The sequence below is a fragment of the Beta vulgaris genome, chromosome 9 (assembly GCF_026745355.1).
Source record: "Beta vulgaris subsp. vulgaris cultivar EL10 chromosome 9, EL10.2, whole genome shotgun sequence".
Lineage (NCBI taxonomy): Eukaryota > Viridiplantae > Streptophyta > Magnoliopsida > Caryophyllales > Amaranthaceae > Beta > Beta vulgaris.
In genome coordinates this window covers 43,524,164-43,538,138 of record NC_079210.1, presented here as the reverse complement: position 1 = coordinate 43,538,138, position 13,975 = coordinate 43,524,164, and the positions used below count along the sequence as shown (strand labels likewise).

At 36.6% G+C, this 13,975-nt stretch overlaps 3 protein-coding genes across 3 annotated transcripts; 2 read left to right on the top strand and 1 right to left on the bottom strand.

Annotated features, from left to right (window-relative positions):
- The first annotated feature begins 3,129 nt into the window (after positions 1 to 3,129).
- LOC104903916 (glycerate dehydrogenase HPR, peroxisomal) lies at positions 3,130 to 7,409 on the top strand. Its single transcript, XM_010692058.4, has 13 exons — positions 3,130 to 3,609; positions 3,741 to 3,824; positions 3,918 to 4,058; positions 4,971 to 5,092; positions 5,183 to 5,264; positions 5,510 to 5,582; positions 5,654 to 5,745; positions 6,059 to 6,133; positions 6,229 to 6,336; positions 6,422 to 6,499; positions 6,625 to 6,669; positions 6,844 to 6,958; positions 7,054 to 7,409. Exons 1-13 carry the CDS (start codon positions 3,487 to 3,489, stop codon positions 7,074 to 7,076), a joined length of 1,161 nt encoding a protein of 386 aa, XP_010690360.1. The 5' UTR covers positions 3,130 to 3,486; the 3' UTR covers positions 7,077 to 7,409.
- A 2,798-nt stretch (positions 7,410 to 10,207) lies between these two features.
- LOC104903915 (SKP1-like protein 1B) lies at positions 10,208 to 12,463 on the top strand. Its single transcript, XM_010692057.4, has 2 exons — positions 10,208 to 10,624; positions 11,987 to 12,463. The coding sequence occupies exons 1-2, from the start codon at positions 10,298 to 10,300 to the stop codon at positions 12,158 to 12,160; spliced, it is 501 nt and encodes a 166-aa protein (XP_010690359.2). The 5' UTR covers positions 10,208 to 10,297; the 3' UTR covers positions 12,161 to 12,463.
- Positions 12,464 to 13,112: 649 nt separating this feature from the next.
- LOC125493690 (uncharacterized) lies at positions 13,113 to 13,655 on the bottom strand. Its single transcript, XM_048637175.1, has one exon. The coding sequence runs from the start codon at positions 13,653 to 13,655 to the stop codon at positions 13,113 to 13,115; it is 543 nt and encodes a 180-aa protein (XP_048493132.1).
- Between the last annotated feature and the right edge of the window lie 320 nt (positions 13,656 to 13,975).

The window sequence follows — 13,975 nt, the reverse complement described above, 5'->3', positions numbered from 1 at the left end:
CCCACCCCACCCCACCCCACCTCACCCCTCCCCTGGCCAGACACAACAACCATGTCGCCACCTCCTTCACTTCTTCAAACCATCGAAATTCTCTCTCCTCTTTCACTGATCACACTTCCACTTTCCTCAATTTCAAGAAACACCTAGTTTCTCTCTCCTCTTCTTACTCTCTCTCTTCTTCCACTTCTTCGTCTTACTCGCGTTTCGGCGGCGCCGGCGGAATTCGATTTCTAGAATTGGATTTACTTGAGATGTATTTGATTAAATGCGTTGTCGCGGCGAGGCAAGAGCATGTGATTAGCTATGGAGTGGAAGAGGTGGATGAGAAAGGAGTTCCTTTATGGTGGTTTGGTTTGGTTGCGATTGGTGTTTTTCAGGGGTGAGGGAATGGAGGGGGGTGGTTTTCGGTGTGTGGGGTGGCTGGGTTTGGTGTATTTCGGGGGCGAGGTTAGTGGTGAAAGTTATTTGGATAAAATCCAAAATTCAATCAAATCCGAATTAGTAATTCTGATAGATTTCGAATTGTGTTCGGATTGAGTTTTTTTAAACAAATGAATTTTTGGATCGGATTGGATTAAGGGTAATTGGATCCAAAAATCCAATATAACCGAATAACAATATGTCTTGTATTATGTATCTGGATTGAACTTAAGTGCTTAACTGATTTTTTTTAAAAAAAAGTATAGTCCATAGCGCAATAAACGTAGCACTTCAACCCTTCCCCTAAAATCATAACTGCACTTAATTCCTCATTTCGTAAATCTACTAGGCTGCTGTTGTGCTTCATTCATTTCATCGACAAACTAAATTTTAAAAAAAATCGAATTTTCGGATTGAATCAAATTTAGAATATGAAAATTTGGATTGGATGGGATCAGATTCAAACTTTAATTGCTTTGGATTCGGATTGAAAAATTGAAATCCAAATTTTGTTTCGATCGGATTGGATTAGGCCCTATCCAAACCGTACACCGAACTTTAACCCCTAGGTGGGGGTGGCTGGGTTTGGTGTATTTCGGGGGTGGGGTGGTTGGGTTTGTTGTATTTCGAGAGTGAGGGAGTGAGAAGTGGTGGCTTTCAAGGCTGGGATTGGTGGTTTTCGGGGTGGGATGACTGAGTTTGGTAGTTTTCTGTGGTGAAGGAGTGGAGAGGATGGTTTTCGTGGGTGAAGGAGTGGTGGGGGTGGTTTTCGGGGGGTGGGGGAAGGGAGACGTGGTGTTTTCGGGGTAGGGGACGAGAGTAGTGGTGTTTACTAGGATGGAGGAGGGGAGATGTGGTGTTGCCGGTGGTTGGAAGGCGGTTTCGTGGTGGGTGAGGGGGTGGATTGCTGGTTTCGTCCGTGGGGGTGATGGGTGGGGTGGGGTGAGGATTTCAGTTGGTAGGGGAGGGGAGGAGAGAGAAAGAGATTTTAGATTTTTGAATTTTCTTTTTTACTGGTTTTCCAGGTTGAAGATCACATTGACCTACTGGAGGAATTTTGGGCAAAAGTTTATACTATTGCAATAGAACGGACGAAAGTATATATTATTCTAGTTAAAAAAATCCTACATTCAATTAATACTCAATGAATTTCAAACTCAATCACTCAAACTCCATAACAAAATCAACTTGATTTGATATGGTAGATATTTTTCTAGCTTGATAGGTTAATCGTCGTCTATTTCTCTTCTTATATTTAGCCTTTCGGTGACCGAATTTCGGGAATCAAATGAGGTTGGATGGCTTTGGAAGGAATGTAGATAGACATATACTTAGAAGAGTGCAATTTGTGCGAGCTAGCCTCGTGAGCATCCCGGGCTAGAATCATGGAAATCGTGAGATTATTGGATGGGTTATGGACTGACTCTTTGGAGCCCAACCCATGAAAGTACGTTGGCAAAATCTCCCACCTCAACACATGGACCAGTCACCCCACAAAACTGTTAATATTTCTAATCGTTGTAATGAGTAAGATATAATGTTAATAAAATAAACTAGTTTTTAAGTCCGGGCTATGCCCCAAATAATTATAATATTTATTTATTAACATTTTACTTTATAAATATAACACCAAACATTACTTGGTTTGATGGCTAAGACTTTATTGTAAAAGTTGAGGTCATGAGATCAAATCTTATAAGATGCATTTTCTATTTTTTTTTATTATATGTGTGTTTACATAAAGTAAACACTCTAAGGAATAGCGCCACATGGCGTGTTACTTGCTTAGGAACACCTTTAATATATTAGTATAGATGTTATTAATCATGAAAGTTACTAGCTGTTATTTATTTAAATTACTTTCCATGTTGTTAGATATTTAATATTATGATAATAAAAATTGCGAAGGAAAAAATTATCTAATACATGCTCTATATGTTAATATACCATTAACATTACTTATCGACTCATGTTTAATTAATTTGTTTAAACAATTAACTTTCATAAAAAAAACTGCTAGCTCAATCTAACCCATGACCAGCCAAACCCGCCCTATGAACAACAAAAGCCCAACCCAGACTATTGTGGCGCTAAGAAAATTTACCCACCAAACCAACCTGACCAGCCTAGTAAACTCGTGGTCTAGTCCTTGGCTATGGTGAGCCAGACTAGCCCGCTCAAACTGTCCATATACTATTTCTAGAGTTGATCAAAGTGAGCCCAACTCGAAAATTGTCTAGGCTTGATGTTACTACCCTTTTTAGTGAATTTGCACAAACACTTGGTTAGTTTTTTTAGGCCTAAGTTTGAGCTCGATCATGTTTCTTTTGGGATCGAGACGGGGTTATGGACAATCTAAATATGACTTTTTGATTCTAATTTGACAGGGCCCGAAAAGAGTTTTGGGCACAAAATATTGGCCCGAAATTTGGCACAGCCCAACTAATGATATGTTTTTCAGGGACGACCCGTCGAGAATCTGCCCCAACCTATCATTTGATCACCTAAGCTATCTCTAGTCTGATCGGATTTGATCTGATCCTAACAAGATTAAGCACTAATTAGTTCATCAAACAAGTTAACGAGAACACAATCGGATCTCAAATGGAAAAAGTAATCAAGTGAGGGATAGGAAATGCTGTGAATTTCCTTTCCCAAACAATTTGGAGGGGGGCCCTTCTAAACTTCGGGCTATCAAGAACTCCATACCTTTGATCAAATGATCAACACAAACTTAAGACCACAACCTCATTATCTTCCTCACCAAATGAGAGGCCCTGAAAATTCTTTCTACTTCTCCAAAACAAACACACTTTATCCTCAAACAACACAAAATTGCCACATACACCCAATCTCACTGTATTACTCTACTCCCTTCAAAGGGAATAACCATTTTAACCATATGATGCAAACCCTTGATCTTGATGTGAATATACAGCCAAATCTTATTGTGGGTTGTGTCACAGCATGTCTATTTTCCAAGTATAAAAACAACTTCAAGAGTGGAGTTTGCACACCAAGTGTTTGCTAAATTGTCTTAACTAAAATTACTATCACCAATTCACCATGGCAAAGCCAGTTTCAATTGAGGTGTACAATCCAAGTGGAAAATACAGAGTTATTAGCACTAAATCCATGCCTGGAACTCGGTGGATCAATCTTTTAGTTGAGCAAGATTGCAGAGTGGAGGTTAACTTTGTCTCTTTTTTTTTCTATCCCATTTATAATTTTTGGGATTTCTTTGCTGTAATATTGTTCATGTTTGATGTTATACCCAGTTCAATTCTTTCATGGTTTTCGTTTTCTTTTTCCAAATTTAGATTTGTACCCAGAACAAAACCATCTTGTCTGTTGAGGATATTATTGCTTTAATTGGAGACAAATGTGATGGGGTGATTGGGCAGGTAATTTTATCTATTTCTTCCTTTTAAGTTGTTTTTGAGCTAACATTTATTGGGTAATTGTTGAATTTCATTTGGGTTTCTGTGTGTTTTCAGTTAACAGAAGATTGGGGAGAGACTTTATTCTCTGCATTGAGCAAGGCAGGTGGGAAAGCATTCAGTAACATGGCTGTTGGTTACAACAATGTTGATGTTAATGCTGCGACCAAGTATGGTGTTGCTGTTGGAAACACTCCTGTAAGATTTTAACTTTGCTCAACTATGCATGGTATTTTACCAAATGGGTATTGAGTAGCTATGAGCAAATTAATTTCACACCTCTAATTGTGCTCTCGGTCTGGCATGTGACGGATCAAGAGCACCTTTCTTGGTAGGAAAAAACTTTGCTTACACAGTGGATAATTCACCCACTAGAAATAAACACTAATATTTAGTGGAGTACATCGGAGTTAATTATTTTTTAATAGTCTATTTCTAGTTGGTAGTCTACCCAGCGCCTAGATATATCATTCTCCTTCTAGGTATTCCCGAGTGTATCATGTAATTTGTGAGAGCTATTTCAAATAGCTGATAGCTCTACTACAATCCTCTGTTCCTTGATTATTTCTATCTTTCTAGCTAGATACATGTGGTATTGTCACAGGGGACATGTGTTCTATTGCATGAAGTCGTGAGCTGGTGTAAGTATAGACCACCTAGTGCTTTTCAGAATTTCACAAACAAGAAAATAGAAATCTATCAATCTTTACGCAAAATATTTTGATTAAACCAACTAATGACATTGAGCATATAGTTAAGTTTCCACCTCAGTTATTAATAATAGACTATTTGTGACATTTGAAATCAACAATCATTTTTTCCTTTTACCGTAAATTCTACCAATGTGTTAAGGTGTTCACTACAATATTTACATGACCATCTTTCCAGAATCACTAATTAGTGAATTTCGTTTTCACGTTGTAATCCATTTAAGATTTTAGAAGTCTAAATTGGGACCAACTATTGATAACTGTATATTTGTATTAACTAATAAACAGTTTGGACTAAATGACTTTCAATGGCCACACTCTTGTTGTGGCAACATAGAACTTGTAAATTTCAATTTTTTTTTAATGAGTCTCTCTAATGCAATATTGTTGCCTTCTGTAGGGAGTTCTCACTGAGACCACAGCAGAATTAGCGGCTTCGCTGTCCTTGGCAGCTGCCCGAAGGATAGTTGAAGCAGATGAGTTTATGAGGGGTGGTCTTTATGAAGGATGGCTTCCACACTTGTAAGACCTCTTTCATTATTACTTGTTCAATCTGTCCAATGTACATTCAGGAGAGGTTACTTTCACGGACTTAACACATTTCTCAAACAGGTTTGTTGGAAACTTGCTCAAAGGGCAGACTGTTGGTGTGATTGGAGCTGGCCGTATTGGGTCTGCTTACGCCAGAATGATGGTAATATATACACTAAAAAGAAGCATATACTTTTTTATTTAGAAATTGGATAGTGCTTAATCGTCGAGAAAGACCTTAGATTGGTATCTCATGCACTAGTTATTATCTAGACTCCAAAGAAGCTTACTAACATTCTTACTTGGCATGAGTCAACATTAATAAGCAATTACCCTAAAGATATTACTTTTGAGATCTGTCAATTTTATGATCAACTGACCATGTGGAGTGCTACTGTTCTACTTTAGGTTGAGGGATTCAAAATGAACTTGATATACTATGATCTGTACCAATCAACTCGCCTGGAGAAGTTTGTCACAGGTTTGTATTTGGCTATTTGTCAACTTATGTACTTTGATTGTTGTGACATACTCTGGATGCTCCCTTTGTAGCTTATGGTGCTTTCCTGAAGGCCAATGGTGAGCAACCTGTTACTTGGAAGAGAGCAACGAGTATGGATGAAGTGCTTCAACAGGCTGATGTGGTAAGGCTCCTTCCAAGTTCCAATCAAGCATACTAGTAAACTAGTTCTCTTCACCTAAAATACGGTGTTCTAGTCTTTAAGTTTTAGATCTGGTGTCTGAAATTTGGTGATGTGTAATTTGTTGTCTGGTCCAAATCTTTTGTTCTGATATAGTCTGATCTAATTCCAACCACTTTAAGTGTTCTTGAATCAAGTTAAAGAGAACACATCTGAAAGCCTAGCTCATCCCATCTCTTTCTTACTTTTTACTCTGAAATGAGTTACAAAAAATTCATTTGTGTTCAAAATGGTAATTGTTTGAACCCCTTTGCAGATAAGTCTACATCCTATATTGGATAAAACAACATACCATCTTGTCAACAAAGAGAGACTGTCAATGATGAAAAAGGTAAATTTCAATGAGTTCTGTAGGACAAGTTCTATTTTAATTACCGAGAAGTTCATGAAAAACACTGTTTAAATGCGGGTAAACTCCATCAACAGGAAGCAATTCTCATTAACTGCAGTAGAGGTCCTGTCATTGATGAAGCCGCTCTTGTTGAACATTTGAAAGTGAACCCCATGTTTCGAGTTGGTCTTGATGTCTTTGAGGTATCCAAACACAGGTTTACTTCAAATCTTGATTATTTCACACCTCATTGAATTATATTATGCGCTTTCGTTCCTTGTGTCTTAGGATGAGCCGTTCATGAAACCTGGTCTTGCTGACATGAAGAATGCCATTGTGGTACCACACATAGCTTCAGCTTCTAAGGTACCTTGGTGGATTTGTTACTGTTCTTTACTTTTGTCTATAACTGGCTATGAAGTTGTGATCCTTGGCCCATATTAAATCTTTTTATATTCAATTTTGCACGTTTCTTTTTCTCTCTTATGCAGTGGACTCGTGAAGGAATGGCAACACTGGCAGCTTTGAATGTCCTGGTACAAGAATTGCACCAAATCTATCAATTTTTTTTTTCTTTTGTTTAATTCATACTAGTGGTTTAACAGACTTGGACCAGCTGATACAAGAGTTGCATTGATATAATTCATACAATATGAATACACTGACTAAAAATATGATCCTGATTTCTGAAACCATTTTCTGAATCTCAGGGAAAAATCAAAGGATACCCAGCATGGGCTGATCCCAACCGTGTTGAGCCATTCTTGAACGAGAATGCTCCTCCACCGGCAGCTTGTCCTAGCATTGTCAATGCTAAAGCTCTAAGTAAAATTCATTCTCATTAGCTTTGTGCATTATCTCTATCTGTTAGCTTAATTAGCTTTATACTGTATTAATTGTATATAACAATTACTGTGCAGGTTTACCAGTTTCAAAGCTGTAGGAAGTGGAAGCATGACATTGACTAGAGTTTTTGCTGCAATAGATTTGTGCATTACGAATAAATACTCTTTGGAGAGAGCTTGATGGAAGCATATGTAACAAATATACTCCTACTACACAGCATAAACTGACTTGATGTTTGTATATTGGCTCATATATCTATCCATTTTCACTTCCAATCATCTATGTATGTAGAGAGATCATAGATTTTTCATTTTCCTTGGTTCGTTTTTCTACCGATGTATGCTAGTTAAACTTGAAATTCTAGCAGTATTGTTCACATATGTAGTTTTGGTACTTTGAAATGAACGAGAAGTTGAGGGTTTTACGTGCATCTCAAATTTCCAAGATTGTTTCATATGAAAAGCTTTTCCAAAAGAGCTGATGCAACGAATCCTTAACCCACCAAAATTTGTTTAGGTTAATGAACAACTTAAAAATTGTAACCATTAAATTTAGGCCTTGTTATACGAATAGAATTTAGACTTTAGCTGTTAGAATTTAGAGTTTGTTGTTAGAGTTTTAACTTTTTGTTCAGCAGATTTGACTGTTGATTTGACAATATTTTTTATAAATGTGTTTGGTAACAATGAACTGATTGCTAAAAGCTTATTGTCATCTGTTTGTGTGAAATAACATTTATGGACATTTTAATACATATGTGTAGTATTATAAGTAGAGGTAAAAAAAAGTCATGAACACTTATTTTGAGAGTTTTTATTCCAAAACTCTCTTTAAAACTCTCTTTTACCACTTCTTTTAAAGTTTTTGACTAGTCAAAACTTTAAAAATGGTCTCAAAATAGGAGCCGAAACGCTTTCAAGAATACAAGGGTATCGTCAAAGTTTCTTGACTTTGACTTTTATAAAAGTAATTGAGAATGACAAAATAGAGTACATATCTTTTATTTTCATAGATGCCACGGTGTTCGGTTGAGATACATTGGAGCCAAAAGAGAGGTTTGAGGCTAAAGTTTGACCAGCCTAACCTCTCATAAGGGTGTTTGGTTGAAGGAGAGGGAACACAATAAGCTAACTTTCAAAAGCTAGCAGTGAGATTAAAAATATAAACTTAGTGATGAAATTAATATTTTTAGACTAAAGTTGGTGAAATTTGATTACCCTTTATCAAAAGTAATTTTAAGTACTAACAAGAAATTATTTCAATATTCTTATTGTTTAATTGACCTAGTAAAAGTATTAACCAGTTATCAACAAAATAAAGTACCAAACCCTTATACACAAACAACTAATACAACCATTTAATGAATTAGCTAATATAATCAGTCAAAAGCTAACAACTAATTCAAACAACTACTCTCTCCGTCTCAGTTGATAGTGCTTGTAGCCTTGTACTCCATTAATGGTGTACCAAAATGTTATTCTTGTTTATATTTTTTTTTTATATATAGGAATCTTGTTTATACTTTTGAAATGGTACTTTATTCTAAAATATTATCACCAAACAAAATTCATTACTATTTTGACCTCAATACATGGAAAGTTGTAGCCACATGACTACATTTAATATTTATCCTTACTTTTTACCTGAAATATTGTAGCTACATTTAATATTTGTACTTTCAATGTAAATATTTATCTTTCCAATGCAAGTACTTCAAATAATTAAAGCAAATGATAGTTTTCTTAATTCTTGTGCAAAATGAGAAACAAACACTATAAGAGAGCGTTTGGTATAATAAACGTAAACGGAATGGGAAGGATTTGGATAAGGAGGGGAAATGGAAATAATAACCGTTACCTTTAAATTGTTGTTTGGTATCGTAGTGGAATGGAAGCAATTGAGAGGTTTATGATTGAGGAAGGAAACGTGATTTGTATTCACTAGTTTGATAAGGGTAACAAATGGGAGATTCTGTTTCCCCTTGGAAACGGTATTTGTTACTTAACACTGAGGGCCTGTTCTCCCCAGCTTATTTTCAGTTCAGTTCAGTTCAATTCAGTTCAGTTCAGTTCAATTCAGTTCAGTTCAGTTCAATTCAGTTCAGATCAGTTCAGTTCAGCTCTTGACAATACTTTTACTCTCACATATCACTATTCATTTCAGTCCAGTTCAGTTCAATTCAGTTCAGTTCAGTTCAGATCAGTTCAGATCAGTTCAATTCAGTTCAGTTCAATTCAGTTCAGTTCAATTCAGTTCAGTTCAATTCAGTTCAGTTCAGTTCAGCTGTTTTATGCCGAAGAGAACAGGCCCTCATACCAAACAATTAGAAATGGAAACACTTATTTGAATCCGTTTCCTACATCAAAATTTTCCATACCAAACACCCTCTAAATTGAGACATAGGGAGTAATAACTAACCTTTAATTGCAAGAATGTCACTAAAAAAACTATCTTATTTTTTGGTAAATTTGAATTCCTTTTCCCTTAATTCGATATATAATACAATCAACAAACTCCCATACGGCCATAACCCGTCGTCACAAAACATTCATAGTTTCATACCATTAACTAGTAACTACAAATCCTCATACTCCCCTCTTACAATTTTTTTATTTGTACATTTCACATATCACAAAACTCTTGAATATTTATAGTTGTGAAGAATTGCATCCGCAATCAAACAAACAAACAATCGTTATACTCCCTCCATCCCATAATATAGTGCTTACATTCCTTTTTGGGTGTCCCAAAATGTTGTGCCTATTTCTTTTTTATCAATTTATTTGGACTAAATTATCCTTCACTTTTATATAAAACTTTCCAAAATACCCCTACTTTCTTTTAAAATATGTGCCCCTATTTATTGTTTTACATCATTCCAAGGAATATTTATTATTCTTTCATTTTATTTTAAAGGAAAAAGAAGAAAAAACCTAGTTCTAAGACAAAAATACTCAATAAGCATTTACTTAAATATATATTTTTGTGAAATCCTAGAACTCCTTCCATTTTCCTTAATTCTTGTGAAAAATGAGAAGTGAGCACTATATTATGGGACGGAGGGAGTATAAAAAATCACCATCATTTCGAGATTAAATATTTAAGAGTATCTTCTTGAATTTTTTTTCACACATACCAAAAAACAAAAATAAACAAAAATGAAACCCCTCAAAATCCAATTAATCGGACTGGACCCCTGCGACTAAAAAACCTTATAAATAAACCCCCAAATCCATTTCATTACCACCTCCATCAATCACTCTTTTTCTCTCTCCTCTTTCGATTTAGGGTTTTCTTTTTCTCTCTCCTTCTCCTTCAATGGCTGCAACAACAGTGAAGAAGATCACTTTGAAATCCTCCGATGGCGAGAATTTCGATGTCGAAGAAAGCGTTGCTCTTGAATCTCAAACCATTAAACACATGATCGAAGATGATTGCGCCGACAACGCGATTCCTCTCCCTAATGTTACTGGAAAGATCCTCTCGAAGGTTATTGAGTACTGTAAGAAACATGTTGAATCTGCTGCTGCTAAATCTTCTACTGAAGATCGTTCTTCTTCTAACTCTACTGCTGATGAAGAACTCAAAAGTTGGGATGCTGAGTTTGTTAAAGTTGACCAGAATACTCTCTTTGATCTTATCTTGGTATATTTTCTCTCTCCTATGATTTTTCGATCTCGTTTTTCCAGATTTTGTGGTGTTGTTAACCTAATTTGATGTTGGAGATTTGAATCTGCGATTTTATGATATACGATATGCTTTAATGTGTTGAGATTGTTCTTTCTGATGTTAGCTTTTTAGTTGTCGAGTGTTTTTTGTGTTTTTTTTATTGAATTCTGTGAGACCGAAACAAGAAACACGAATTTTCGAATTTGATTAAGAAGAAATGTTAGGGTTTTGGTGAAGAAATTTCGCTTGTTTTGATGTTAAGTTACTCTGCTAAATTATATAGAGGCTATATAGTTGTTTGTAAATCTGTAGGTTGATTTTTATCAAGTTAATCTTGTTGTAATTTTGTGATTGATCAATTGAGATGATTGTTCTGTGGACTTTTGTTCGCATTGTGGATATTATTCTTGTAGAGTAGGTGGATTCGAAGTTCCGATTAGTTGATCGTGTGACATTGGCCTGTATAAGGATAATGTATTGGAAGTTCTGATTAGTTGATCGTGTGACATTGGCCTGTATAAGGATAATGTATTGGATGTTCCGGTAGTTGTGTGTGTGGCCTTGGCCTCTATAAGGATAATGTATTGGATAGGGTTGTATGACTTTTAGGATTGTGTTGAGAGTCTGCTAGATTGTGACAGCACGGCGAGAGCCCATGACATCTTATCTTTTGACCAGCCATGTAATCGCCCTCCGACCCTGCTCAATTATGGAATTTTATCTTCTTTTCCAGGCTTTACCAAGAACTTTTCAATGTTAGGTCGGGAATAGAAACAGTAAAGTTGCTAGAGTGAGCTCGTATATATGTGCTTCACGTGTGTTGCCTCTGTATTATGCTCCTTTTGTAGTATTCTTTTCATTGAATGATCATTAACACCTCTGCTCTAAGCTGTGGACGCTTGATTTTCTGATTGTTTTTGTTATGAGCTTCCATTTAAACTTGTTTTGTTAGTGGTGATTCTGATTTAATTACTCGATTCTATGTTTGAAATCTTGTATGCTTGTTTGGATTGGTTTTGTTTGATCATTGTTGAGCTTGTGGATAGTTCGAAGCACTCTAATCTTAGATATGGTGGCAGCTGGTTTTCTCTGGTGAGATTATAATAGAATGAATCATTTCCCTCATTGTCTCTGTTTTTTGATCTTTTTGTTTGTGATTTATTACGCTGTTCTCCTGGTTTGTTGTGGTGTACTGGTGTCCAGTCCTTTGAGGCAATGTTTAATCTGTGTCTGTTTTGTACAAGTCCAACAGTCTTTTCGCTTATATAGTATTCTGCTACTCCTTGTTCTTTAGTAACAATAGTTTGCTTGTTATCTCATTTGGAAATCTTAATTCAGGCGGCTAACTACCTGAACATCAAGAGTCTGCTGGACTTGACCTGCCAAACTGTGGCTGACATGATCAAAGGCAAGACACCAGAGGAGATTAGGAAGACCTTCAACATCAAGAACGACTTCACCCCGGAAGAGGAAGAGGAAGTTAGGAGGGAAAACCAATGGGCCTTTGAGTAAATCTGTGCTGGAAGGGATTGTGCAACTTCTCTACAATGTCTATAGGAATAGGGAGTTTGTTGATATTAAGAGTTGTTCTTTTGTCTTGGTTCGCTACTAGTAAACTAATTGAGAATCTGTCCATTCAGCGTTGTAGTACTTGTTTTTCTGTGCTCATACATCGAAAGTAAAGCTTAACTTTGCTCCTTCTGCTACTATGCTTTCGTGATTCTGAGAATGTAAGTGTTTTTAGTGTATGCACTATGCACAATTTCGTAAGGTATGAAAGATTACCTGCTGGTATGGACATCATGTATTGACTCTTGTCTATTGTCTTGTGCTTATTCTATTCTTTCTTGAGAGTTTATGCATGGATTTCATAATATATGTTTGTATACTAGTAGTTGACTCCATGGATATGGAAGGAATCGAATCTGTTTCTTGTTTGTGATTCAGAATCGAAATTGACGGTTTGAATTTACGCCTAAACATGGTGTGGTGCTATCTTAGATCATCGCCGACTTGCAGTAAGCTCTTTTGTGTAATGTGCTAATTTTTCCTGCCATATTGTTGGATATCGGAGTTTTATGTGGAAAGGGGTGTTGGTCTTTGGGATTCCTAGAGTAAGTGGCCATTCTGGAGAGTGGATATAATTCGTGTGGCTTGCAAATTTATCCAAGAAAGTTGGGATCCATATTTGGTTCTTGAGAATACCATGTTGGAAACTGGAGAGTGATTGATGGTGTCTGTTTTTGTGTGTAACATGTGTGTTTGACATTACATACGTTTCGGGTAAATGTACATGAGATACATAATGGGGTTATGCAATTAACCTCACTAGAATTTAATAATTTATTTTTTTTGGTAAGTAAGAATATAATGATCATTGAAAACTTTTTACAACTCAAGCCATTGGCATATCAAGGCATACACACCTTATGCATACACACCTATACAACCTCCTATACAATTATCAACAATACAACTGTTCAAACCATCTAGCATTAGCTGCACTTATCTTCTTAGGTAACCTATCCTTCACTCTGGTTATTATACTATATTTGATGTCAGTGACACATTTTTGCACTGTGTATATCTTAGAGTTCCACACCGCATTATTCCTTTCCCTCCAGACTATATAAAGTATAGCAATCACACTTGCATTCATAACTCTTTTCCTGAACTTACTACCTTTATGTCTTCTCTGTAACCATCTTAGCAACTGGGTGTAGTTCACTGTACAAGCTGTAATACCCAGCCACTCTTTTATTAGCTGTACACATTGCTTGCTAAAATGACAAGCAAAAAACAAATGCTCGTGATTTTCCTGCTCAATCTCACAGAGAGGGCACTGATCCATAGGACATAGCCCAATGTTATGTAATCTGTCTCTAGTTTTCAATCTCCTCAGCATAGCAAGCCAAGCTATAAATCCATGCTTGGGAATATTATGGTGATCCCATATGAGAGCACTCGAGCCCACCTTCTCTCCAGGGTCCTGCATATTCTTGTACATATCTGTAGTAGAGTAATCTGCCTGTGATAACCAACTAACCCCTATCTTCCTTGTGATGTCTTGTTTTGCCTTGCAGATGTAATTCAAAGCCCAGCTAGCTGCCTTAGGAGCCTCATAAGTACTCACCAGTTCACCACTTAGCTAGAGGTGTCAATCTGGGTCACTGGCTGGGTTTGGGTTGACCCAGGCTGGGTCGGAATGATTTGGGTCGGAATAATCTGGGTGACACCGTGTCATGGGTCGGAACTGGGTGGGTCGGGTGAACTTGGGTCGGGTGAAACTGGGTGAGAGGATCTCGGAACTGGGTCGGAAATGGGTCG